We start from the raw sequence: 24,251 nt of genomic DNA on the forward strand, positions 1-24,251 counted from the left end.
TGGCATCTTAGGGTTTTGTTTATGTTTATTAGGACTTTTAGTTTTGTGGTCCTCTATTTACATAGGTTTTATCTGGGTTCTACACGTGTGACCAAGACCAGGTATTCTGGTAGGAATGAATGTCATGAAGCGTTATTGGTGTCTTGGCACCAAATAGGAAGATATTTGTTCTCAGTTTGTCCTAGTTTTGGAAGGCCCTGAGCTCGGGGCCACTGCTCATGATGATATCACATGCGTGCATGAGCGTGATGTCATTGCGTCGATGGCCCTCTAGGTACAGCTTAGAGCTCGGGGAAGGAAACAAGAGCTTCGTGTGGGGGCGAAGCTGGACTGGAATGTGGCAGGGCCAGGGGTGGGGCTGGGGGTGGAAGTGGGCGGGGCCAAGTGTCCTCTTTTTTTTAAAAAAAAAGAGGAAATCTGGTAACTCTAGGCAAAGGAGGAATGGGGGAAAAGTATGAGCAAGCTGCTTCAGAATCTCGAAAAACTGCGAATACGGTTTTCATGGGGGAGCCTGAAGAGGGCAGCGGGAGAGCAGCTGGAGCGCCGCAAGTGCAGGAAATCACTCGCGGTACGCTCCAACCGCCTCTTCCTGCGGTCAGAGTGAACCACGAGTGATTTCCTGCACTCGCAGTGCTCCGGCTGCTCTCTCCTGCCTCTCCCGTTGCCCTCTCCTTGTCAGCGGATCGCAGTCAGAAAATACCAGGAATGACCAGGACCGCAAACCACCGGGGGAACACTATCTCTGAAAGAATGTGCATGCATATAAGGTGTGTGTGTGTTTGAATCTCTGCAGAAAATTTGGGCTGAAGTGGAGAAGTCCACTGGTCAGATGTACCTATGTGTATACTGAGGGCTAGATTTGCGTCACTGTGGGCTGATTTTTTGACCAATTTCTAACCAGCGATCGAAGTTCAAATGTCTGCCCATGGAAATGAGCTTTGCAGAGGGCAGTCGTAATCCCATTCAATCACTCGCTTAGAAACCATCTCTCACACATGCGCAGAGCCAGTTTGGGGAAGCCTGAACAGCTGAGCAGCAAGGGAAGCCCCAGTGCAGCCTCCTGCAACTCAGCTGTTAGGGCTTTTTCATTTTTTTTAATGGCACAGATGTTGTGCATGTGTTACACGTGCACAATTTCTACCCTATTTTAAAAAATGTGAGTTGAGCACCCCCCCCCCCCTTCATCAACCACTGGAAGAAAAATAAAGAGAGGCAGGACAGATGCCCACTCCGTTCTGCATCCACGACCTCCCCGCCAACCTGACCTGACCCCCTCCCCACCAGGACCCCCCCTCTGCGGACTTAAAAATTGGCAGGAGGGATACCTACTCCCTCTTGCCTCCATGAACCCACCCCCACCAAATCGACCAACCCCATCCCCTTGCAGGACCCCCCCTCCCCATTCTCCCTATTTTAGAAAGAATCAGCAGGAGGGTTGCCCACAGTCTCCTGCAACCAGATGCCCCCCCCCCCCGAACCACTCTCATACTTGTACAAAAAGATGATAGCAGGAGGGATGCCCAGTCCCTCCTGCTCACAGGCCTGCTACTCCAAAATGGCTGACCTTCTCATTCCCGGTGCATCCTGGGATGCCCAGGTAGGTGCCTAAGGCCCTGAATGGCTCAAACACCTGGGAGGGGGCCTTAGGCGTCTGAGCCATGTATTTAGATCTGTCGTTTTTTTCGGGTCGCCATTAGAGATCTAATTATGGCATGCAATATTAGACCGTTGATCAGATGGCTTGTTTTACTATTAATAACCTCATTTTAATGCATGCCAGAATCGGAGAATGTATGACCGCACGGAATACCACACGATGAACTGTTTTCAACATCGGGTTGGCAAATTCCATTGGTTGCTAAACCAGTCAAACTGGTTTAGTGATCATCGGTGCACTATCAGAGAGTTTTGTGCATCCGGCCCCTGAGTGAAGGAAAGTGTTTCAACCCAGTGAATCTACCCAGCTATTAACTTACCCGGGAAGAAATTGCCTTGTGATTTCCCTTGGCAGTGTATTCAAAATCTTTAGTGACTTCAGAATGAAGCTTGGAATGCACTGAGAGGCAATTGCAGCACCAAAATGAGGCTTGACATGCCCAGAGGGGCAGATGGAACACCAGAATGAGGCTTGGAATACTCTTTGGTTGAACAGTGAATACCATCCACCCCGGGCGCCGTTCACCCTTACGCCACTGATTTTCATCTCAGTCTTTTTTTTTTTTTTTAAGTTCAATCATCTTTATTGGTATTTTAAAATATACATCCGAAGGGCAAGGATATCATATGTTGAATATAATAGTGGAGATATACATAAAATTGATATCCATGCCCTAATACAAAACAGAAGAAATAGTATTCAAAAACAGAACACAGAACAATAACCAGTAAACCTGGCCAGACGTGGGATCAAATCATAACAAACATGTCTAACAGAATAAGATCAACCTGAGAATTTTGTACATCCTATTATAATAGAATCATAGCAGTAAATAATATTATAATGGAATCATAGCAGTAAGTAATACATCTACGGGACTATACCACAACAATAGGATCAGTAATAATAACAGCAGAATCAGCAGGGCCACAGGAGCCACAGGTATGCATAGCCAATTAAGATTTCTCCATATATAGAAGCAACGGTGCCCACATCCTTTCAAACCTAGACAGGGAACCTCTCCGCTCAGCTGCTATTCTTTCATATTTGGCATATAAGCAGACAGTATTCCACCATTCAATATGGTTCACATTTGAGAAATCTTTCCAGTTAGTAAGGATGACACGTATCGCCACTAATAGTAAAAATTGAAGTAAAGGTACTTTATCCTTAGGAAACTTCATATAAGAACTAGTCAAACTAATCAACAGGATTGGATAAGAAAGTCTTGAAACACCTGGAAAAGCTATGAGTAGCTGGGTATAAGTCTTAAGAAATAGGTACATCAGATTACGATGGGAAGGGCCGTTTTGATTTAGAAAAGCACCAGAATAGGTATCAAGACTGGCAAGTTCTTCAGTGAGACAGTAATGCCAATGCAATTCCTGTTGAGATGAGGGATTGGCACTGTAACATTTTTTTTTTTTTTAATTCAGATATTTTTTTTTTTTTAATAGCTATGTTACCTTGGCTTAAATCATTTTTGACAGGATAAAGCTTTAAAGTTTACTCTAAATATAAATGTTCCAATTCTAGGAGCTAAGAGCTGTCCTATGGGACTCCTCGGGATTTCGTTCTTTCACCAGTGTTGTTCATAATATATTTCTCCAGCCCTTGGGGAGGCTTCTTCATGCTTACAATTTTTCTTGTTTTATGCCTACGCTGATGACAACCAGATTGCATCTTTAGGCACAATAACAAATAAGATTCTAACTACGCTTTGTTCTGCCTCTTTGAGCTGGTATCTTGGATGCAGAGTATTTCTAATGCTTTTAAATGCACTGAAGATCATCTCTAATGCAGGCCTTATACCGAAACCTGTCTCATCTTGAGTCTTCATGAAAACATAACGGAAGATAAAGGCCAAATGGCCATCCGCAGTAACCATTATCTCTTTCTCTCTCCGAGAGATCCCACGTGCCTATCCCAGGCCCTTTTGAATTCAGACACAGTCTCTGTCTCCATCACCTCTTCCACGCATCTACCACCCTTTCTGTAAAAAAGTACTTCCTCAATTACTCCGGAGCCTCTCACCTCTTCACTTCATCCTATGCCCTCTCATTGCAGAGTTTCCTTTCAAATTAAAGAGACTCGACTCATGCGCATTTACATTCCGTAGGTATTTAAGCGTCTTTATCACATCTCCCCTCTCCCGTGTTTCCTCCAAAAGATTGAGATTTTTAAGTCTGTCCCCATACGTCATTTCAGTATAGCTTGTTTTCAGCACTTTTCTTGTGGCCCACTGTTCTTCTTCTGATGGTTTAAATCAGTGTCTCTCAAACTGTGTGCCAGGGCACAGTGGTGTACAATGAGAGAATTTTACTTTATTATTATTTTTTTTTAATATTCTTTATTCATTTTGAAAACTTACAGCAAGCGTACAGGAATATATCATTAGTAACAACAATAACACTTGTAATTCTCATATAATCCTACAAACATAAAAATTATATCCCGTCCCACCCCCCTTCTTTCAAATATTATAATCAGTTATATCATAAATATAATATAAACACATAATATAGTGAAATTTCCAGGAAAACTCCCTCCCACCCCCCCAATGTGTACATATATTCATCCAAGGAAAATGTCGTTCCATTGGCCCCCAGATCTTTATAAAATTATTATAGTTCCCTTTCTGTATTGCAATTGCTCTTTCCATCTTAAAAATATGGCATACCGAATTCCACCAAAATGTATAATTAAGATTAGTATAATTTTTCCAGTTATTGGTGATATGCTGAATAGCAACCCCAGTCAAGATTAATAATATTTTACGTCAGGGTATGTATTGGATTTTACTTTATTTTTAAAAATTTCCATCGTAAGTATACACCAGAATAGATGACATGTACATTGTGTACACAAGAGTCTGTCCATGTTATTATGAGTGTCTGTGTGCTGTAGCGTGGCCGGCCCTCGAGGCTTGCGGTAACCGGCCCACGCTTAAAATATTTTCCCAGCGTGCTTCCCCAAGAGGGAGGAAGACCCTGTTGTTGATAAACTATCCTATGTGAATAAAACAGAATGACCTCACACAGGTAGGTAATGAAATAAAGAAATCAAATTTATTGTTCATCTGAACAGGTCCAAGCAAAAACGCATGAAATGAAAATGGACTCAACAGATCTTGGTCATAATAATGAAACAAAATAATATGGTGATTACCAGCCTGGTCTGGATAACTTTCCCAAAGTCCTTTTATCAATGTCCCAGGTATAGCAAAGTCTCTGGCAGCCTTTAACTCCCAAACAAAAAACTCTGAGCAGTTAAAATGTAGCCGTGCTTCACCCTTCCCTTCAGGCATACAAGAGCGGAAGGATATGAGCTCTACCAATACAGCTCCTTGGTACAGCAAAGCACAAATGAAAAAAATATAACCCCCAAACATACTATGCTGCAGTCATGCAAACTGACTCCAATCTTCTGGGTTTTCACAGTTCTCCTCATTAATGCTTTGCTCATGTGGCTTAATTGTCCTTAAGCCCAGTTCCTGCAGCAAGCCACCCAGCATACAAAAAGTCCATAACAAAACCCAACTTTGAAAAACACACACCCAGCCAGTTCAGCTTACTTTCATGCCTTCTGGACATTCCAGCTCTGGAAGAAAACTGCAATCCATGTCCTCTGGTACCTGGGTCTCCGGTGCTTGCTGGTCTGCCTCTAGGTCAAACATTTCCACGTCAGTGGGCTCGGGAGAAGGTGGAGGTTCCTTCCACCTGGAAACTTCCTCTGTTTCTCCCCTTCACTTGGACAGCCAACTCTCCAAATGCTGCCAAGCTGCTGTGCCCCGCCCAGCCCTACTCAGGGGCTGAACTTCCTTCCGCTGAGGCTGCCTTCTACCCTGTTTAGCCAGCTTTCCACAAAATGGAGGATTTAAAGGGGCCCTACCAGTTTTCACCAGGCTGTGTTCAGCATTAGGTCTGAACACAGCCTGTGCTTCCTGTTCTTGTTCCTGCCTTACAGGGACACAGTGATTAGCCCGGACCAGTTTCAGGGGATGTTTGCTCCGGGGTTTAACTGGCACAAGGCCGGCATTGGGCTCGGGTTTGTGACAGTGCGTAAGGATACAATCGCCCAGACAAGCATCATTCTTTGGGAAGTGATTGGTCCTTGAAAACTAATGGCAAGTAATTTTATTTTTATTTTTTATGCAGTAGCAGCAAAGCTATCAAGGCTTTGTTACCGTTTGAATGTTCTTATCTTTGCGAACTTGGATTTTCAACTTGTGAGAAAAATTAAATTTAAAAAAAAGAACGGCAGATGGTGGATAATGAAATGCGTGTTTGTTTGTTAACTAACAAGCCGCATTTTGAGTTCATATGCATTCAAAAACAAGCCCATCCATCGCATTGATTACCAATTCTATTCTATCTACTTTAGTTTCACCGTTGTTACAATTACCCATACGTAGCTTAAAGAATTTTGAATAAATAACTCTCAATTTTAATTTTTTGTTGGTTTTGCAGTTTTATAATTTTAATTATAATGTGCCGTGATAAACATTTGCTCCATTTAGTGTGCAGGAACTAAAAAAAAGTTTGGGAGACGCTGGTTTAAATACATTGAAAACACAGGCGGTTATGTCTGAAGACAAGAGTCAATGTCATTCTTCATTCTGCTTTGATGACTGGTTCTACAGTGATCTCTCTTTTAAAGAACCTTATAGAAATTTAGGTGTGGTAGTATAGGATGCTCTCTTGCCGAGTTCTGTGGTTACGTACTGAATATTTTAAACAGGGTCTGTGTAAAGCAACATAGACCGTATTCGAGAAATACTGCACTGTGATCAGTGATGCAGTTTTTTGGGTTCATAGACAATGGCGCAAAAGACAAAGGCGCGCCCAGACAATTGAGCGCAGCGCGGAGGCGCGCGCCACTCAAAATTACTGTTTTTAGGGGCTCCGACGGGGGGTTTTGTTGGGGAACCTCCCACTTTACTTAATAGACATCACGCCGGCGTTATGGGGTGTTTGGGGGGTTGTAACCCTCCACATTTTACTGTAAACTTAACTTTTTCCCTAAAAACAGGGAAAAAGTGAAGTTTTCAGTAAAATGTGGGGGGTTACAACCCCCCACAACACCCCCAGAACGCGACGCGATGTCTATTAAGTAAAGTGGGGGGGGTTCCCCCCACGCCCCCCCGTCGGAGCCCTAAAAACATTAATTTTGAGCGGCGCACGCCTCCACACTGCACTCAATTGTCTGGGCGCGCCTTTGTCCCGGCGCACTTTTGACCTGACACCATTTTTTGTAATCCGAAAGCTGGACTACATTTCTCCCTCCGCATTCGCTTTGATAAGGGATTAACAGACCCACGAATACAGAAAACCCGCGAATAACTTTTTCATATGTTATTTGATGTTTTCTATTAAAAGCCATCGTGGATATGGTGAAACTGCGAATAACATGGTGGGAGACCTGGCCTGTTCCTGAAGGAGAGGCAAAACACGGTGAAGAAAGTGCTGGGAATCGGCGATTTTTCTATGCAAGCTGATGTAATTTGGGGCAGGAGCCAGCAAGCTAAAAACCGTGAATAATCGAAACCGCAAATGCTGAAACCGCAAATACGGAGGGAGAAGTGTAATGAAGTTTCCTTTCTCCTGGTTATCTTTGGTGCATCAGTCTGTGCCAGACTGGTTTCAGGACCATTGGGTGGTCTATAGACCGTCATGAGTTCTGAGATCACGCGGGTAGTATGCGTTTGATATCTAAATTGGCTATGAACATAAGGTACGTGGCCATACATTTGAAAATGTTTTCATATATGGGTGTTTCTCTATGGAATAAACTATGGTCAATTAAGACTATGTTTGGATCGTTATAGCTTTAAGAGGTTGCTTAAAACAAAGCTATTTGTCAATGCATAGTTGTGAATTGCTCCCTTGGACTTTTATTCTAAATCCATTTGCAATGACAGTGAACGATGATACTGAGGAGTCCTCAGGTTGCACTTATTAAAATGTTTGGAATTATTGTAAAATGTTATGTATGTGTTATTTTTATGTATGTTATTTTGGAAACCGCTGAGACTCCAGGTGGTATATAGATTTTTTAAATAAATAATACCAGATAGTCAGCTAAGGACATTGCAGTTTGGACCATTTTGGATCTAGGGCATCATAAGAGCAGCCTGTTAAAATGTGGATTATATTTAAGCATTGAGGCCTGGATTCTGTAACTGGCGCTGTTATCAGAGGCCACCAATCGCATGCCAATCACGTATTTGCGCCAGGTACAGAATTGTGCCTCCGGCAAAGGTAGGCCCCCAAAATGTAGGCCAAGGTTTTCCAGGCCTACCTTTCCAGCACCTACCTTTGAGCCCAGCCCTTCAATCAGTTTGTAATCTAGTTCAGTTCTGGGCCTAGGTTGACTGCCCTAATAACGTGGCTTTGATTGCTTGTTTCCTTCTTGCAGATGTTCTGGTGGATGGGAAGCCTTGTGACTGCGATGTCATAGCAGACTGTAAAGTTGGGGATCCAATACAGCTGGAGGTGAGACTGACCAATAGGAGCAAACACCTTGTCGGTCCCTTTGCTCTCACTGTCATCCCCTACCAGGACTTCCAGAACGGTGTGCACAACTATGAACTTCATGATATCATCACCTTTGTCGGATCCAACACCTTTTATATCGATCATGTAAGTATTTTTTGAGAGTGATAAAATGTTTTGTTTATAAATACAGTCAAATCTCGGTTTGCGAGTAACGCGGTTTGCGAAGTTTTGCAAGACGAGCAAAACACTCAAGCAAATCGTGCCTTGCAAACCGAGCGTTGACTCGATTTGCAAGCCCCCCCATAGAACTGGCATCACTCCCCCCCCTGCGAAGGTCCCCCCACGAACCAGCATCACCCCGCCCGCGAACCCCCCCCTCCCCAAATGAACCAGCATCGCCCGCCCACCCAAACCCTTACCCCAATCTGGCACGCAGCACCAACCCACAGGATGTGCCGGTGCCTGAAGATACCGCCTCTTGCCGCTGGGCCTTGAGCATCTGCACATGCTCAAGGCCTTCGGAGAGAGCGGGAGCCAGAAGGCCTCAAGCATGTGCAGATGCTCAAGGCCCAGCCCAGTGGCAAAAGGCAAGATCTTCAGGCACTGGCACCGGCATGTCCTGTGGGTTGGTACTGTGTGCCGGTGCCAGATTGGGATAAGGGTTTAGTTGGGCGGGTGATGCTGGTTCACGGGGGGGAGGGGGGGGTAGGGCATTCACGGCAGGGCGACGATGCCAATTCTCGGGGGGGGGGGCGTTTGTGGGCGGGTGGTGGGCGATGCCAGTTCTCTGGGGTGGGGTGAAAGTACACCAGTGGCCTTGGGGATGGGTGGGGTCTTTTTGGGATGTGGTGGAGTGGTAGCGAGCAGTGCCGGTGGGGGAGGGGGGAACCAATCAAGTGAATTTCCCTTACTTCCTATGGGGAAACTCACTTTGATATACGAGCACTTTAGTTTACATGAATTATTCTTGCAAACCAAGGTTCCACTGTACATTGAAAAAGATAGAAAACTATGCCTGCTCTCAGTTCAAAAATAATATAAATTGTCACCTCCTTGGATTTCCACCTCAGCTTCATCACACTGAAGATGAAATTATTAATAAAACTACCTTGATGAAAATCCTTTGATGAACCTTCTCATATTTGTGTTCTGAATGATTACATTGAACTTCTTTATGGCTGTTATGTTACTTTATATAGAATGGGTCCTGAGTCCCCAAACTAAAGTCATTTATCAAATTACTTGACTTTTGTAATGACAGTCTAAATGTATTTATTTATTTTAAAACTGATATCCCACCTATTGACTACGCATGTTACAAAACATGCATAAAATCACAAATAAAAAAAATATATGAACTTACAATAAAAAAACTATATCTTGATAACTCATCTGTGCCATTTCAGTTCTTATGAGTTAACCTAATTAAAGGATTGTTCTCTCAAGAAACCAACGAACTTTCCCGCCAAAATTCAAATTCATGGGCAACGGACCTCCCTGTTCTCAGTCAGGTTAGTGGACCCACTATACATAAAGACAAACTGCAGACCTCACTGCGTACCCTGATTAAAGCCACAGCATGATTGCTGAAACGTCGGTTTCTACCTAACAAGATGCAGCAAGATACAGAAACCTACATCAATCATGATGCCAGCTTTGGAAACCCTGAGAGAACATACAACGCAGCTTCACCGGAAGAACATCTCAAACTCGCCAGAGACTTTTCTATTCTGGGGGAAATCAACTAACTTTCCCGCCGAAATTCAAATTCACGACCAACAGACCTCTCTGTTCTCAATCAGGTCAATTGGCCTACTATATATAAAGACAAACTGCAGACCTCATAGCATACCCTGAAGAAAGCCACCGCATGATGGCTGAAACGTCGGTTTCTACCTGACAAGATGAAGCGAGATCCGGAAACCTGCAACAGGCATAAAGGCACAAAGCGGTATTCTAGCAGAATATAACCAAATTTCCAAATGGAGATTTTGAAATGAGAGTTCATACTGATATTTCTTTGAGTGATCAAATAAACAGCTGGAAATGCATTCAGATTATTTTGCTGCCATAAGTTCTTTAGGGGCAGATTCAATAAATGACACCCAAAGATAGGCACTGTTATGATTTGCACTAAGATAGTATTCTGTAAAGCAGGCATGTCCAACTTCGAACAGGCCGTGATCTACTTTTTCCGGCCAAAAGTGCTGGTGATCTACCACCATGAAAATTAAGTTTTAAATTCAATTTTAACCCAATAAAGTTGGAGGATTCCCCCCATTTTTAATGAACCTATCATTTACTTGGATATGATCAGCTGTTAAGCAAATTAAGCAAAAACAAAACAGAGAGATGAAAATCCAGTAAGAACTGCTAGGGGAAATGGAATGTACATTTTTTCTTAAAGTTTTATTGAATAATAACTTTCTTTAACTGTTTTAATAACTTTCTTTAACTGTTTTAATAACTTTCTTTAACTTTTATTGAGTAATTTCTGTTAAATTTAGGTCGAGTATTGATCCAGACTGATCTTGCACAATCTTTAATATTTCGCTCTTGCTAATTAGTGAGACGTCTGAGCCTGCATTTCATCCACCAGCTTTTTGGAGTTGGGTGAATATTGCGTGAGGGCCAGTCTCAGGGAATCCTGGAGATGTTCATCTGTCATGTTGGGGTGTTGTGTACTCTTTGTCATTTTCAGATGGGAAAACGTAGATTCACACAAATAAGTTGAACTGAAACAGGAGTGTACAGCTTCACTGCATCTTCTCAAGTTGGGAAATTTGTCTCTGGGCACTAGCTTCCAAAACTATTCTTGCTCATCTTGAGAAAAATGTCATTTTTAAGGGTTACTATTTCATTTTCAAGAGTTGGCATGTTCAATGAGTAATTTTTACTGATAGCAACTGCAGTTTCTTTAATGTCCACATCTACTTTGAATGGGTATGACAAGCACTCCACAACTGTTCCCATTTTTTGGAAGTCACAGAATCTGTTTTCAAATTCCTGGATAAAAGAACAGATTTCTGTCACATACTTCTCGTTCTGAAAAACAAAATTTGGATATTGTTCCAGATGGTACTGCATATTAGGAAACTATTCAAAAGTGTTGTTTGCAAGGTCAGGATGAAACTGTACTCATCATCTCGCCAATGCATTTGTTTTTACCTTGTAGTTTAAGGTTCATATCACTTAGTTCGCCTGTAAAGTCAGCGAGAAATGCCAGATCGCATAACCACTCCTCATCTTCCAACTCTGCTTGGTCATCTCCCTTCTCCTTCAAAAAACTTCTTATTTCATTCAGCAAATCATGAAATCTTTGCAGAAATTTGTGCCTACTTGTGCAAAATGATTTCCGTTGCCCCTTCATCAAGAGTAAGATTGAAAAGCCGTCTTTGAAGTGATCTTCCACGAACTGAATTTACAATTTTGTCCATGACAGTGTTTGTATTGAGTCTCTTGCTTGCCAAAACTTGATGGTGAATGATGAAGTGGTAAAAAAAGAAATCTGAGAAGTCGTCATGCTGTCTACAGAGGACTATGAAACCCTTAACCTCATCTGTCATTGCTCTTGCTCCATCAGTAGTGATGGAAACAAGTCTATGCCCTGGAATATTACACTTTGTCACAAAAGAATGGAAAGAACTGAATACTTCCTGATCGGTAGTTCTCCCTTTTAAAGAAATCATTCCAAATAGTTCTTCTTTAACACTGAAGTCTTCAAAAACCATCCGGATAAAGACTAGTAATTGGGCGATGTCTCTTATGTCTGTAAATTAATCCAGTTGGAGTGAGAAAGCAACACAATTTGAAACATCCTCCAATTGTTCAGTTGTGTCTCCACACATCTTTTCTATTTGCCGCACAATGGTGTTTCTTGACAATTGTACATCTTGAATAGCAGCTATGATCTCTTTCTTATTTTTAAATCATTCAAAAAGATTGTCACCTGCTTCAAGAAAACAATCTTTTACAAATTCCCCTTCAGTGAAAAGTTTGCATTTCGTTGCGATCAGGTTGCTACCTTGAAGGATGCTATGGTTGCATTGACCGAATGTGACCTTGGCTTCGCCATCAACTGTTGCTGAGTAGCCAATTTTGATTTAAGTTCTTTGAGCTTCAGTTTACAAATTTCACTTTTGAGTGGAAAATCAGCATCAAACTTATTGCTATGCAGAGCCTTATAATGATTATCCTTTTTGGCAAAGATACTGGGGCATTACAAATTAGATAGCAAAACTTGTCTTTCACCATGATGAAGAAGTAGTCCATTTCCCATTCATCATGAAAGTGGTAGGTTTTGCTCTTCTTTGAAACACTCATCTTCGTTATACTGGGGTGGCTGGATGTAAGAAGGCCAAATCTGCTAAGTTAGTATAAACACTGGCTGAATCTGGTCTAAAACTGTCACTGTCCCAAAGTATTAATGATCAACAGGAACTGAAGACTTCTGGATGATGTGCAATACATGGACTGGAGATGCCAAAACCACACATGCAGTTCTAAAAGTAAAAATAAAAATTCATCATACTGGCACCAATAATCAAATACCACCAAACAATCATCAAAAAAACTCAAACACCTGTCCAGCAAATCAGATAAAATCAAATACCGCCAAACAAGTTCAAATACCACAACACACAATTTAATAAATTCTGCACACTGTGTAGAATCAATGCAAAGGCAAGGCAAAATAAAATTGTAGTGTAAAATCAACGCAAAGGCTAGTCAAAATAAAATTGCAGAGGCTAGCAAAAGTCACAGTGGTTTGAACCAATTTGAAGGCAAGGCATAGGCAAGTTAGAACAAAATTGGAAAAGCCCACCAAAATCACCAAATTCTTGACACTTTGTTGTGTCTGCCCAAAAACGTTTGATGAAAGCGAACTATAAAGCGACCAACAACCAGCACACGACCCAACTAATACAGTAAATGTATTCAGGTAAAGCCCGAGCGCATGGATATTGCCTGGTATATAACACACTTCTAAGGGGTGTTGGGGTGAGGGCGGGAATGAGTGATTCTGAGAGGCAGGAGACCAGGTATGACGCCGGGCCTGTGTCGTATCATCACTGGGCGTGGGCGGCAGCCCTCTGGGGTACCACAAACTATTGGCACAAAAACAACAAGCGCCCCCCAATACACCTGCAGGCAAGATTCCCGCAGGCAGGGGAAAAAGACAGGCAAAGGATCAGAGGCGGCGGCAAGCGCTCGGCAGATGACCTGCCGGCATGAGCGCTCTCCTAGCGATGAGGCGAGCTGCTGGAGAGATGGAGACAAGTGGGGCTTTCGATCTACCTCTGCCCCCTCTGCGATCTACAGGTAGATCGCAATCTACCTGTTGGACATGCCTGCTGTAAAGGGTGCTCTGCACAGAGCTTCCTTTACAGAATAAAAACATAAGAATTGCTACATGTGACAGACCAAAGGTCCATCGGGCCCAATGTCTTGTTTCCACAGTGGCCAATCCAGGTCACATGTTCCTGGCAAAAACTCAAATAGCAGTGGCCAGGAAAGAATCAGGAAAACCAGGTTCAAATCCTGCAAGGTGTTCCCTAAGAACATAACATCTTCCATAATGGGACAGCCATCAAGCCCAGTATCCTTTTCTAGCAGTGGCTAACCCAGGTCCCAAGTACCTGGCAAGATCCAAAGTAGTAAAACAGATTTTATGCTGCTTGTTCTAGGAATAAGCAGTGGATTTCCCCAAGCTCACGGACTTTTATTTCAGGAAATTATCCAAACCTGTTTTAAAACCTGCTAAGCTAACTGCCTTCTCCACATTATCCAATGATGAATTCCATGTTGAGTGAAGAAATATTTCCACATGCCTCCTATTCCTATGGGCATCTTTGCGTTTAGCGCTAAATCAGGCGAGAGTTTATCAAGCTGCTGTACAGGTTTTTAGCGTGGATCGGCGAGGTAAGTGCTCCGACACTCATAAGAATTTCTGTGAGCATCAGAACATTTAATCAATTAATGCATCAGGTTGCAATAAAAACCTCTAGCACAGCCTGATGAAAGGGGCCCTATGTTACTAGTTAGATGGATTTTACCATCACCACCTCTCCCTGTTGTTCTTTCCTTCTATGTCTTCTTTCTTTTTGTAGTTTCAGCCCTTTTTTTTCTGTTCGTCACGGTTTTTAAATGTCTCTGAATGTTGTTGTTATTTCTGGTGATGTTTTGTCATTTTAAATTTGTATTTTAGCCAACAAATGTTTCTATGATTTTGTACACCGCCTAGAAGGCTGATTGGGCGGTATAAGAAATTTTAAAGAAACTTGAAACTTACGTAGAATCCAGGGGTTAGTTCTTAGCATATTTTTTTTAAAAAACACATTTAAAAAGTCATTTTCAAACACATTTGTGGACTTTTGTAAACAGCGTGTACTAAAGGACAGTATCAGGTCAGATTTTACCATTTTGAATAGCAGGGCCTATGGGATTGTAGATGCTCAATGACACTAAACTGTTCAAAGTTGTTAAAACACATGCGGATTGTGAAAAATTGCAGGCGGACCTTAGGAAATTGAAAGACTGGGCGTCCAAGTGGCAGATGAAATTTAATGTGGAAAAATGCAAAGTGATGTACCGTATTTGCCGGCGTATAAGACGACTTTTCAGTACCTTAAAATCCTCCCCAAAGTCGGGGGTCGTCTTATACGCCGGGTACTGTTTACATGCCCTTACTTTACATTAGAGAGCTGCACGGGGACGCCCCTAGGGTCGCGGGGATCCCGTGGGGACGCCCCCTAGGGTCGCGGGGATCCCATGGGGACGCCTCCGAGGGTCGCGGGGCTCCTGCGGGGCTGGATGCTCAGTCTTCTGGATGTACGCGGCTCTTCTTCTCCCTACCTTCTCTGCTTGCAGCACAGAGCCGAACGGAAGTCTTCCCGACGTCAGCGCTGAAGTCGGAGGGGAGGGAGGGCTTAAACAAAGCTTAAACAAAGCCCTCCCTCCCTCCGACGTCAGCGCTGACGTCGGGAAGACTTCCGTTCGGCTCTGTGCTGCAGGCAGGGCAGATAAGGAGAAGGAGAGTAGCCTCGCGGTTCGAGTGGCTACCAAGAGAGAGGGGCGGCCGCCCCGCCCCGGTTGCAGCACAGCCGGCCAGGTTCCCTTACTTTTGTGGCACTTCCCCGACCGACCGATAACAGCCCGGGTCCGACAATCCTCCCTGCCCTGTAGCCGCGAATCTAAATTACCTTCTTACAGCAGCTGTAAGAAGATAATTTAGATTCGCGGTTAAGGGCAGGGAGGTTTGTCGGACCGGGGCTGTTGTCGGTCGGTCGGGGAAGTGCCACAAAAGTAAGGGGACCTGGCCGGCTGTGCTGCACCCGGGGCGGTAGAGAAGGTGTGCGGAAGAAGGGGTAGTCTTATACGGCGAGTATATAACAAAACTCTATATTTTAACTAAAAGTTGGGGGGTCGTCTTATACGCCCAGTCGTCTTATACGCCGGCAAATACGGTACATTGGGAAGAACAACCTCAATCACAGTTACCGGATGCTAGGGTCCACCTTGGGGGTTAGCGCCCAAGAAAAGGATCTGGGTATTATTATAGACAATACGATGAAACCTTCTGCCTAATGTGTGGCAGCGGCCAAAAAAGCAAACAGGATGCTGGAAATTATTAAAAAAGGGATGGTTAACAAGACTAAAATGTCATAATGCCCATGGTGTGACCTCATTTGGAATGCTGCGTTCAATTCTGGTCTCCTTATCTCAAGAAAGATATAGTGGCACTAGAAAAGGTTCAAAGAAGAGCGGCCAAGATGGTAAAGGGGATGGAACTCCTCTCGTATGAGCAAAGACTAAAAAGGTTAGGGCTCTTCAGCTTGGAAAAGACATGGCTGAGGGGAGATATGATTGAAGTCTACAAAATCCTGAGTGGAGTAGAACGGGTACAAGTGGATCAATTTTTCACTCCGTCAAAAATTACAGGCTAGGGGACACTCGATGAAGTTACAGGGAAATACTTTTAAAACCAATAGGAGGAATTTTTTTTTCACTCAGAGAATAGTTAAGCTGGTTTTAAGAAAGGTTTGGAGAAGTTCCTGGAGGAAAAGTCCATAGTCTGTTATTGAGAAAGACATGGGGGAAGCCACTGTTTAACTTGGATTGATAGCATGGAATATTGCTACACCTTGGGTTTTGGCCACCGTGAGAACAGGCTACTGGGCTTAATGGACCATTGATCTGACCCAGTAAGGCTATTCTTATTTTCTTATGACACATTTTGGCCCGACAACCCAAGATAAGGTTTGGCAGGGACCAGGATAGGGGCTGAGGCATCTCAGGAAGAGGGAATTGGAGCCTTTCAGGAGGAAGAAGGGAATCTTTGTGGGGCAGGGAGAAAATCAGAATAGCCTTACTGAGTCAGACCAGCAGCCCGTCCTCACGGTGGCCAATCCAGGTCACTAGTACCTAGAAAAACCCCAAAGAGTAGCAACATTCCTTGCTACCGATCCAGGGCAAGCAGTGGTTTCCCCCATGGCTGTCTCAATAGAAGCTCCTTTGTGCTTGGAGATGGGGAGGACCAAGACATCAGATTGACTGCACCTGTTAATACAAGCTGTGATTTGTGTTAAACCATTTTAATATTAATGAACTCTTTGGCTACGGAATGCTGCTCGTTAATATTTTTCTTATTGTAGAGATATATTTTAGCATTATCAATATCAAATCTGATATTAACGGCAGGCAACATGCAGTTAGCAGAGTTGTCAATGTGGTAGCTAGGAAATACTTTCTTTCCTGCTATACAAGCAACCATATTAAATCCTAACCGACCCTCAGTGGCACCACTCAGGACTCAAACTTTTCATTGTCCTGAGCTTTACGTGTCTGCTCGTCACGGGGTCTAATGATCTTTTTCATAGAGCTTAATATTTGGCGGTTACAGTGAATTGGCGGTTACAGTGGTTGGCGGTAAAGAGGGATGAAGCCTTGATAAAGCTATTTAGGCGAAACATGTCGGCTATGACATCCCTTATAAATACTGACATCTCGAGCCAAGAGGACTTAGCCACAGTCTAAAGCTAAGTACAAAACTATAAAAGAATAAAAAGTTAAAAAGTTTAAGAAAAGAAATATTAAGCTCTATGAAAAAGATCATTAGACCCAGTGACGAGCAGACACGTAAAGCTCAGGACAATGAAAAGTTTGAGTCCTGAGTGGTGCCACTGAGGGTCGGTTAGGATTTAATATGGTTGCTTGTATAGCAGGAAAGAAAGTATTTCCTAGCTACCACATTGATGTATGAAGTAAGCACCTACATTTAAATTATAGTGCTTTTGCTCGAGTTAGCAGAGTTGTAACACAATGCCAATATCCAGCGTTGAGATGCTATCATTTACAAAAAGAACATACCCTACTGGTTGCACAGCTTTCATGTACAGTAAGTAAAACATGTAGAAAATGATTTTGATCAGTGAATGAAGTCTTTCTGAGTTGCAAATCACTCAGCTGTCACACACCAGCAGCTACAAATTTACTGCTTGAGCATTAATTTTTAGCAATGGCAAGACAGTCGCAAATGATACTTTTGCTCAGACATCTGTATCACTGCACAGCATGTCAAATTAAATTGTCTGTGTGCCATTTAATCCATTCATGTTCTGATTAAACTAACATTTTCCAAAAAAAACGTGCGGGGTACATGCAAAATCCAAACATAGAGCCAGCATTAAATCCAGCTTCTTTTCAGAATCTGAATTACTGTTTATTCCCCAGAAAAATCACACAATTACTTGATTGATTGATTTATAATAGAGGAAAAGGACCTCAGAAACCAAACTGCAGATTATAAAATATCACAAGCCTGACAGTTTCTACAGGTTCAATTTTCATTCATCGGTCCTAAAAAAAACCCTACTAATTTTTATATCAAATTGCTCATGTTCATGTTTTGTATCAAAAAGTTCAATTTTTCAAAGTACAGGAGTATTTAACTTATTTAAATTCCTTGATATAAAAAACTGCAAAAATTCAAAAATGTACTTAGATTCTTCAAATTTCAATGGGGTCTGTTTCACCCTTACTCTAATCTAAGGCAGACATGTCAAACTCTGGCCCGCCAGACATTTTAAGTTTTATAGTAAATCTGGCCCGCCGGCACGAACCGCTGCTGCTGCTCTTCACTCGCATCTGCCTTCACCTGGTCTCCTCTTCAAAGAAGCCTGCTGAGGATCGCCAGCTGGCTGTAGTAAACCTCACAGGCTGCTTTCCACCTCGGTAGCACGTTCCTTCTGATGCGATCCCATATGTCAGAGGAGGAGCAGGATCGCATCATAGGGAACATGCTACTGAGGTGGACAGGGGCAGGCCCTGGTGCAGAAGTACCTTGCGGGAGAGAAGAAGGGGTCCAGGTGTGCATATGCTGGACTGAGTGGAGGGTGGGGTGGGATGGGGAAGAAATAAAACAGAGGAGAGGGAGAGAGGGAAGGAACAGAAAGAGAGATAAGTTGGACACAAGGGATGGTGTGGAGGGGGTATACAGATACTGGATAGGAGGGTAGTTGGGAATTGAAACGGAGAGATGGTGGACCCTGGGGTGGGGGGAAGGAGGGAGAGATGCTGGATGAAAGGGTAGTTGAGAAAAGGACAGATGGTGGATTTGGGGATGGTGGGGTCCATCGCTGCAGCTGCGGATATGGACACGAAAAAAAGGAAAGATGTCAGACCTCCGGGGGAGGGAAGGGAAATGGAAGGGGAGGACAGAGATGGAAGATGGTTAATTAGCATGGAGAAAGAAGAAAACGACAAATGGGCAGGAGACCCTGGCAAGCGAGTTATCAGAAGACAACCAGAGCCTGGGACCAACAAAAGGTAGAAAAAATAATTTTATTTTCTGTTTTGTGATTACAATATTTATTTTGTTTACACCACAGAGCTGTGTGGGATTGGAGACGTTGTAACCCTATACTTCTACTAAGACTAAGCCTTAGTCACTTAGGGGTCCTTTTATTAAGATGTGCATTTAGCACGTGCTAAATCGGTTAGCATGCCTTAATTAAAGGACCCCTAATTATCTTAATAAAAAATTTGGCCCACTGCTTAGCCTTTTTTTCAGAATTCGGCCCCATATGTGATTGAGTTTGACACCCCCTGCTCTAAGGCTTCATCTTAGATGGGAGCATGGGAAAACTTTTGCAATGTACTGCATATATCAAAAAAAAAGGGAAGAAGTGTCTTCGGCAGCAGGCTGGCTAATCTACTGAAGAGGGCTTTAAACTAGAAGCAATGGGGCATGGCAATCAAAGCCCCCCGGTGAGTATAAGCCCTCAGGTAAGTAAATCACTGAATGCAGTACCTCTACATGGATGGGAAAAGTAGTATATACTAATGCTCGAATATGGGAAACAAGATTCTGGATCTAGAAGCCGTGATGGAAGAAGATGAGTTGGATATAGTAGCGATCACGGAAACGTGGGTCATGGAGAACCATGACTGGGATGTAGTTATTCTGGGCTATAATCTGTTCAGAAAAGACAGGGTAGGAAGAAAAGGAGGGAGAGTAACGTTATATGTTAAAGATCATATTAAAGCCATACAATTGCAGTATCTGCAGGGCAAAGAAGAGGCACGGTGGATCAATCTGGAGAAAAAGGGAATGGTGAATATATTTACATTGGTGTAATATACAGGCCTCCTTCACAGATGTAAGAAGTGGACAGAGATTTAATAGTAGATGTTCAGAATATATCTAAAAAAGGGGAAGTTTTTCTAATAGATGATTTTAACATGCCAGATGTTGATTGGGGTATCCCTATTGCAGGGTCTTCTAGAAGTAGGGAGATCCTGGATTCTCTACAAGGAGAACTGTTCTAGCAGTTGGCAATAGAACCCATGCGGAATGGGGTCATACAGGACTTAGTGCTTACAAACAGGGAAATTGTTTCTGATGTTACAGTGGGTGATCATCTGGCATCCAGTGATCATTGCATGGTACGGTGTAATATTAAGATGGGTATAGAGAGGGCTCATTCAAAAGCAAAGGTTCTAGACTTATGTTCTTATGTACATCAAGGAATTGTTGTCTGGATGGGAACTATCTGGAAGGAGTGGAAATGAAATGGGCAAGACTAAAAGGAGAAATTGTGAGGCAAGTAAAGTAAAAGTAAGAGGAAAAGAAGGCCACTTTGGTTCTCAAATGTAGTAGCTGAGAAGGTAAGGAATAAGAGGTTAGCTTTCATAAACTACAAAAGATCACAAAAAGAGGAAGACAGGCAAAAATATCTGGAAAAGTTAAGAGAGGCTGGTTATGTAGTCAGGAAAGCAAAGATGCAAATGGAAGAAAAAATAGCTGACACGGTAAAACGGGAAGACAATACATGTTTTAGATATATTAGTGATAGAAAGAAGTGCAAAAGTAGCATTGTGAGACTCAAAGGTGAAGGGGAGAAATATGTAGAAGTTGATAAAGTAAAGGCCAAATTGCTTAACAAATATTTTTGTTCTGTGTTCACGGCTGAAGTTTCAAGTTTCAAGTTTTATTAGGATTTTATATACCGCCTATCAAGGTTATCTAAGCGGTTTTACAATCAGGTACTCAAGCATTTTCCCTCTCTGTCCCGGTGGGCTCACAATCTATCTAACGTACCTGGGGCTATGGAGGATTAAGTGACTTGCCCAGGATCACAAGGAGCAGCGCGGGGTTTGACCCCACAACCCCAGGGTGCTAAGGCTGTAGCTCCAACCACTGCGCCACACACTCCTCAGGAACAGGACCTCAGGAGACAAACACGAATAGGGATGGAGGAGTGGTAGTCCCTGATCGATTTTTAGAGGGTTGTGTTCATGAGGAGCTAGATAAAATAAAGGTAGACAAAGCAATGGAGCTGGATGGGGTACATCCGAGGGTGCTGAAGGAATTTGGAGAAGTTCTGGTAGCTCCACTGACTGACCTTTCCAATGAGTCTCTAGAGTCGGGAGTTGTACCAGAGGACTTGAGAAGGGCGGATGTGGTCCCATTCCACAAAAGCAGAAATAAGGAAGAAGTAGGGAATTACAGGCCAGTATGTCTGACTTCTGTGGTAAGCAAATTAATGGAAATGCTTTTAAAACAGCATGGTGAAATTTCTGGAATCCGGTGGATTACAGAACCAGAGGCAACATGGATTCACTAGAGGTAGGTCTTGTCAGACAAATCTAATCAATTTCTTTGACTGGGTGACCAGAGAATTACATAGAGGGAGTGCGCTAGATGTGGTATATTTAGATTTTAGCAAAGCCTGTGACAGTGTTCCACACAGACGTCTAATAAATAAACTGAGTGCCCTTGGGATGGGTCCCAAAGTGACAGGCGGGTCAGGAACTGGTTGAGTGGAAGGTGACAGAGGGTAGTGTTCAATGGAGATTGCTCTGAGGAAAGTGATGTTACCAGTGGTGTGCCTCAAGTTTCTGTTCTGGGGCCTATTCTTTTTAACATTTTATAAACGATATTGCTGAAGGACTGTCAGGTAAGATTTGCTTCTTTGTAGATGATACAAAAATCTGCAATAGAGTAGACACCCAGGATAGTGTAAACAACATTAAGAAAGACCTGACGAAGCTTGAAGAATGGTCTGAAATTTGGCAGCTAAAATGTAATGCTAAGAAATGCAAGGTCATGCATTTGGGCTTCAAAACCCAAGGGAACAGTACAGTTTAGGGGTGAAGAACTTATGTGTACTACAGAAGAGTGGGACTTGGGTGTGATTGTATGTGATGATCTTATGGTGGCCTAACAGGTTGAAAAGGTGATGGCGAAAGCTGGAAGGATACTAAAGGAGAGGTATGACCAGTAGGAAAAAGGAGGTATTGATGCCTCTGTATAAGACTCTGGTGAGACCTCATTTAGAATATTGTGTACAATTCTGGAGGCTGCACCTTTAAAAATATATAAAAGGATGGAGTCAGTCCAGAAGAAGGCTACTAAAATGGTGTGTGGTCTTCGTCATAAGGCATATGGGGACAGACTTAAAGATCTCAATATGTATACTTTGGAGGAAAGGCAGGAGAGGGGAGATATGATAGAGATGTTTAAATACTTATGTGATTTAAATGTGCATGAGTCGAGTCTCTTTTATTTGAAAGGAAGCTTTGGAATGAAAGTGCATAGGATGAAGTTAAGAGGTGATAGGCTCAGGAGTAATCTAAGGAAATCCTTTTTTACAGAAAGGATGGTAGATGCATGGAATAGTCTCCCAGAAGAGGTGGTAGAGACAGAGACTGTGTCTGAATTCAAGAAAGCATGGGATAGTCACGTGAGATCTCTTAGAGAGAGAAAGAGATAATGGTTACTGCGGATGAGAGACTAGTTGGGTCAATTGGCCTTTATTTGCCATCATGTTTCTGTGTTTCTATGGATGCACAGCAGGTAGGACGCCTTGGAAGATATAGGAAGATATAGTAACATATAGTAACATAGTAGATGACGGCAGATAAAGACCTGAATGGTCCATCCAGTCTGCCCAACCTTACCCTCTCTTTTAAATTACCGATTTAATTTAAATTTTTCTTCTTAGCTATTTCTGGGCAAGAACCCAAAGCTCTGCCTGGTATTGTTCTTAGGTATTGTTCTGAATTCTCCATGAAAGCTCATTCCAGCCCATTTAAACCATCCCAGCTGTCGAAGCCCTCCCCAGCCCATCCTCAACCAGACGGCCATATACAGACACTGACTGTGCAAGCCTGCCCAGTACTGACCTTAGTTCTTCAATATATACCATTATTTTCTGATTCAAGATACTTTTTTTTTAACTCTGTCACCGTTTTCCTCTCCACCATCTCCCTCGGGAGTGCATTCCAGCCATCCACCACCCTCTCTGTAAAGACACATAGAAACATGATGGCAGATAAAGGCCAAATGGCCCATCCAGTCTGCCCATCCACAGTAACCATGATCTCTTCCCCTCTCTAAGAGATCCCACGTGCCTATCCCAGGCTTTCTTGAAATCATACACAGTCTGTCTCCACCACCTCTACCGGGAGTCTGCTTCATGCATCTACCACCCTTTCTGTAAAAAAGGATTTCCTTAGATGACTCCGGAAAATGGGCCCTTGGACATCCTGCAATTAGGATGTCTAAGTGTCAATTTATGCCATTTTGGGCCATTATAGTTTTTTGAAAATGCCCCTGATTGTAAATTAACATGCTTTCTTTTACCTACCTGCAGGACAGGCAGTGTTAAAAAGAGCTATCTTACCTGAATCGCCTTGTGGACCGTTAAAATTGCTTTTTGAAAATGTTCTCCCAAAATAGCATGATGATCGTTTCTTTTCATTTTCTCCTTAACCCGAGTAACCCTTGTCAAATAGATTTGTAAAGAAAATATCACTGAGCCAATTTTCAAAATGACCTATGTGGCTAATATTGCTTTTGGCAGCTTAACTACTTCTGTTTAATTTCCCAGCAAGGGCCTCATAACTTTTGATTGTATACGTTGCTATACAGACAAATGTTATGCTTAAAGTGCTGTTGAGTTGGCATCCACTAGGGGGCCAGACAGTTGTATGGAGAGTGGCAAGATTTTGCCACTATAATAATAATGATAATAGCTTTATTTATATCCCGTCATACCTTTTCAGTTCAAGATGGTGTACAACAAAAGGTGCTGTAAGGACAGCGAGGCAGATGAATTTGTCAAATAGGTGGGTTTTTATTGATTTTCTGAAAGAGTGGTACATAAGAACTGCCCCTGCTGGATCAGACCAGTGGTCCATCATGCCCAGCAGTCCACTCGCAGCGTCCCTCTGGTCAAAGACCAGCGCCCTAACTGAGACTAACCCTATCTACGTCTTGAATCCCTGGAGGGTGTTTTCCCCTATGACAGACTCCGGAAGAGCGTTCCAGTTTTCTCTCTGGGTGAAGAAGAACTTCCTTACGTTTGTACGGAATGTTGGTAAGTTGGAGAGTTCAGGATTAGGTCACTTAAGGTGTTGTTCCAGACCCCTGCTTGAAAGGAGAGCATTCTGTTGAGGAATCTTTTGAATTTGCATCCTTTGGCGGAAGGGAACGCGAACAGCAGTGTTCTGCGTGAGAAGCAAAGTTTGTCCTGCAGGGTGAGGTGTTTCAGGAGGTAGGTGGGGGCGGTGCCGACAAGAGTCTTGAAGCA

General features: G+C 42.9%; 1 protein-coding gene across 7 annotated transcripts in view; it reads left to right on the top strand.

The window, feature by feature from the left end:
* The window catches only part of TRAPPC9 (trafficking protein particle complex 9), a 1,198,476-nt gene that overhangs the window by 1,168,669 nt on the left and 5,556 nt on the right, over positions 1–24,251 (top strand). For 6 of the 7 annotated variants that reach the window (XM_033933661.1, XM_033933662.1, XM_033933665.1 and 3 more), the window contains one exon: positions 8,075–8,298. In XM_033933661.1, the coding sequence (XP_033789552.1) occupies positions 8,075–8,298 (224 nt within the window). Of the gene's footprint in view, positions 1–8,074; positions 8,299–24,251 lie in introns of those variants that run through there. The other variant, XM_033933667.1, reaches the window with a different exon arrangement.

The sequence above is a fragment of the Geotrypetes seraphini genome, chromosome 2 (genome assembly GCF_902459505.1).
Source record: "Geotrypetes seraphini chromosome 2, aGeoSer1.1, whole genome shotgun sequence".
NCBI lineage: Eukaryota > Metazoa > Chordata > Amphibia > Gymnophiona > Dermophiidae > Geotrypetes > Geotrypetes seraphini.